This window comes from Cucurbita maxima, unplaced genomic scaffold (assembly GCF_002738345.1).
Source record: "Cucurbita maxima cultivar Rimu unplaced genomic scaffold, Cmax_1.0 Cma_Scf00036, whole genome shotgun sequence".
NCBI classification, from domain to species: domain Eukaryota; kingdom Viridiplantae; phylum Streptophyta; class Magnoliopsida; order Cucurbitales; family Cucurbitaceae; genus Cucurbita; species Cucurbita maxima.
This window is the reverse complement of record NW_019272052.1, coordinates 585,311-589,481: the sequence shown is the minus strand read 5'-3', so window position 1 is coordinate 589,481 and position 4,171 is coordinate 585,311. Positions and strand designations below refer to the sequence as shown.

Sequence of the window (4,171 nt, the reverse complement as noted above, 5' to 3'; positions counted from 1 at the left end):
AGGCTATTAATGTTTATTTTAAAAGTAAAAACCTAAAACTAGAAATCGAATTCAAAATCAAAATGCCAATCCAACAAATCTAATCTCAACTTTGCAATTTTCAAAATAAAAAATTCATAAAATGGACAGGATATTAATGATTTATTTTAAAAGTGAAAACGTAAAAAAAACTAGAAATCGAAATCAAAATGGCAATCCAACAAATCTAGAAATTTTAAATTTTGAGATATAAAATCTCAAGATTTTGAAAAATTCCATGCCTCGAGAGGAGAAGAGGATACTAGACTGGAGACGCATCTTTAAACCCAAATTTTTGGTGAAAAAGGGCCAAAATGAAAAACAAAAAAATTTAAAAATCCAAAATCTAAATCCACTCCTTGCTTAACCTAACCTACTGCAAATTTTCATTAGTGAGATAGATGGGATGATGACGAACCTTGAAGAATAGAATGGAAGTTGGCAAATTACTAACGCAAATGTCGGCCGTCAACTTTCTTGGCATATTATTGGCTCATCGGGAGATCCCCAGTCATTTGATTGCTTTTCTTCTCTGCCTGCAAAGTAAAACAATGCCATTTCTTTTTCCTCTCTTTTCCCCCCTCTGGTAACAAATCTACAGTCAAAAGCTTAAAAATGATGCACACTATATATGATTATAGGCTTCCATACGAAAATAAATACAAACAAAGGGCATAATTTTAAGACACGACGATTATTAGCTACGTGTATTACAATCTATAATAAGCTACTTGAGCTCGTAATGGGATTTTGTATCCCCTGATACCTAGCAAGGCGTGATACAATACAAATACCATTTATATACTCCTAGCTATCTATAATTTGTGCGGTAAAAATAATGTACATACGTACCAAATATATGTTATCGTATCAGCAAATGTAAAAGTAATCGATATTTTACCATTTACGCGGTGGCGCTGGATGGCCCCGTATGTATAATTTTCCAGAATGGTTGGGCTTTCAGAGACGCAGGCCTCTCAAGCTTCACAGCTTTTGATAAAGAAGAACTTAGTCCTTTCATGGCCTCGAGTTAATGTTTGTACCTGCTTGATGAGGTAACGCTAGTCCAGTCTGCCGCCGAACATGCTCTGGTATGAGCCTCTTTATCAATTCAGGTGATGCTCCGGAAAGCTGAAAAATAAATTTAATTATGGAAAATTAATCGACAAAAATATCTAGGAGAAATGAATTATATATATTAATCTTAGATGCAGCTAGATGGAAAGGCCAAATCTACCGCTGGAAAAAAAAACGTAAACGAATTATAGACATACTTCCTGTTTAAAATCGAAGAGCCGGGGCAATGGACGACCATTGGGGAGGCGGGCATTAGGCTCCCGAAGTTCATCAAAGAAGGGATGCGCACATGCTTCAAGCTGGCCCATGGTAGATTAAAGTTGGTCAGAAAAAACAACTTAAATTACATGATGTAGTAATGTACAGATCAAAATGGTAGAAAATTGGAGAATTCAGCCCATTGCATGTCCAAAGATTCGTAAAGTTTCTGGATATAGGTATTATAATATATTTCTAGATTTTAGATATTGAAGAACCCTTAAAGTTCTGGGTATGCTATTTGTATTGTAATATATTACTAGATTATCAACAGAAGAGTATGAAAAGTTTGAACTCACTGCAGTCGACCTAAGGCCGGGAGAATATTGAAGAACCCTTGAAGCAAGGTCAATAGCTTCGGGTGGCATTCGTTTGTGAAAGACCTAAATGGGATTTACGTAAATGTATTAATTACAGGAGCAGAGAAAATTGCAGAGAGAGACAAGTCAATCACAAATGGATCCGTTTAGACAAAAATTTATGGACGAGTGATATATATTCAAAATAGGACTGGGTGAACAGTTTGACAGAACCTTGAGACATGCATGTGCTAATAAAATACCTTGTGCCACGGATGGGCTTTGATCTGAGGAAACCTAAAATCTGTATAATTTGGATTCATGCATCGAATTTCTTCTCGAGTTGGAGTGCCAAGAACCTGGAAGTTGGTAAAAAGAAGATTAAGTTACAACAATCATCTTTCATGGCCGTGAGAAATGTGTTCAGTGAACCAGATATTAGGCTTCACCTTGATTATCTCAACCAGTTGATCTACGGCACTTTCCCCAGGAAACAATGGCTACAAAGAGATGAGAAATTAAATTGAATGAATTTCATAACCTCTCTGTCATAGATAGTAATAATCAGAAACTGCCACAAGATGTCAACCTGGCCTAGAAGCAGCTCGGCAAGAACACAACCAGCGGACCATATGTCGATGGATGTAGAGTACTCCGTTGCACCAAATATGAGCTCTGGAGCTCGATAGTAACGGGAGCATATGTAAGAGATGTTTGCCTCACCTTTAACCTGATGACAAAAATATTATAATAAAGATATTGTGGACATAAAATGGTATATAAAACAAAGAGCAATAAATTAATCGTGAACCAATTGTCAATACTATTTCATGAATGCTCAACATAATAAGCAAATCTGGAAATCAGATGAAATAATTTTAGACCACTTTCTGAGTAACTACGCATCCAGAAATCGTACCGAAAATCACCCTTGAGAAAATATTCATTTTTTTCTCACAAATGAAATCATTTGGCTAATTTGATAACCTACATCTTCACCAAAATAAAATCATTTCTTTTTCAACACTAGGGTCTTCATCAACGACCATTAAACTTAGAGTAGCCTTGTTCACCATTTAAAGATATAAGATAGAAATAGCGATAGCTATACCAGGACTTTTGCGCTTCCAAAATCACAAAGCTTGACCTGATGCGCGAGAGGATCAACCTGCAAAGTTTATTCTATATTAGAAGGAAACTTCAATTAACATGCAAATTGTAAGGGGCTATTCTATTAGAAAACGTGTTAAAGTATTTTTTAGCTCACAAATATAAGAGACAAATAGGTTATATACCAAAATATTATGAGGCTTTACATCGCGGTGACAAACTCCAGGAACAGTGTGTATATAAGCTAGTCCCCTGAAGATCTAATAAACACATAAATTTAGATTAGAAAATGAAGAATGAAAAGGACAAAGAAAAAATGTTGAATAGTCTCTGGGAGTGTGAGTTCAAACTTGATAAGTATAAAGTTTCACATAGATGAGTGGCATCCTCTGGTTCATATTGCAGTAGTGCTTCAGTACTCGATACATAGTCTCAGGAACGTATTCCATGACCAGATTTAAGAAGAGTTCATCCTTACTAGTTGTAGAAAAAAAACAATGCTTCAAGGAAACAACATTTGGATGATCCATCAAGCGCATTAACTGCAGCTCACGATTCTTATAACGTCTGTCCTGCAAGACTTTCTTTATAGCAAAAGTCTCCCCAGTTTCCAAGCATTTAGCCTAATAAAAGTAATAAAAAAATAGAACAAATGAAAGGACAGGAAAGGAAAGGAAATTTCAATAGATGTTTTATTAGTTTTTTTATATACCTGGAAAACAATTCCAAACGATCCGGAACCAACAACACGTTCCGCCATGTAGCTAATAGTCTAAAGCAATGTGAAAATCAAGGAAACAAAAGTAAACAGTTTAGCCACTCAAAATATTGGAGAACAATAAAATGCTAGAAATGTGTCTGAGCACCAAGTGATAAGTCTTGGTCGTCGTACAAGAAGCAAAAAATGACCAACCAAAATTTTATTATAATAACTAAGTTGATAAAAAGGGAGCTAATAATCGAAATTGGAACACTCTATAGATCCGTATGTGAATAACAGTAAGTTGAGTAAAAAATTAAATTATAACCTGTTTTGGCTCGCCATTTTCCCCTCCAATAGTAGTGGAGATTATGTGACCAGTTACTGCATCCTTACTTTCTACAATAGTCGATGACATTTCCTGCAATTTCGTAGCGGTAAACAACAAAAGATGAGTTAAGTGCCTAAGCAATCAGGATGGCCAGCATTTGAACACTTGGAAAATAACACCTCAAAACTTGAATGGATATTAGGAACCGTTGAAAGGCGTTGATAAAAACCAAAAGACATCAACGAGTGCCTCTCGATATACATATATATATATATATATATTTTTTTTTTTTTTTTTTTTTTTTTTTTTTTTTTTTTTTTTTTTTTTTTTTTTTTTTTTTTTTTTTTTTTTTTTTTTTTTTTTTTTTTTTTTTTTTTT

General features: G+C 34.6%; 1 protein-coding gene across 1 annotated transcript in view; it reads right to left on the bottom strand.

Moving 5' to 3' along the window:
* Positions 1 to 624: 624 nt before the first annotated feature.
* LOC111468215 (shaggy-related protein kinase zeta-like) overlaps positions 625 to 4,171 on the bottom strand; it is a 5,162-nt gene continuing 1,615 nt past the window's right edge. Inside the window, exons 2-12 of the mRNA XM_023113357.1 lie at positions 3,791 to 3,883; positions 3,475 to 3,534; positions 3,113 to 3,385; positions 2,948 to 3,022; positions 2,764 to 2,820; positions 2,242 to 2,382; positions 2,102 to 2,152; positions 1,916 to 2,011; positions 1,653 to 1,736; positions 1,293 to 1,394; positions 625 to 1,149 (exon numbers count right to left, since the gene is read on the bottom strand). Of these exons, the coding sequence (XP_022969125.1) occupies positions 1,036 to 1,149; positions 1,293 to 1,394; positions 1,653 to 1,736; positions 1,916 to 2,011; positions 2,102 to 2,152; positions 2,242 to 2,382; positions 2,764 to 2,820; positions 2,948 to 3,022; positions 3,113 to 3,385; positions 3,475 to 3,534; positions 3,791 to 3,883 (1,146 nt within the window). The 3' untranslated portion in view covers positions 625 to 1,035. The remainder of the gene's footprint in view (positions 1,150 to 1,292; positions 1,395 to 1,652; positions 1,737 to 1,915; positions 2,012 to 2,101; positions 2,153 to 2,241; positions 2,383 to 2,763; positions 2,821 to 2,947; positions 3,023 to 3,112; positions 3,386 to 3,474; positions 3,535 to 3,790; positions 3,884 to 4,171) is intronic.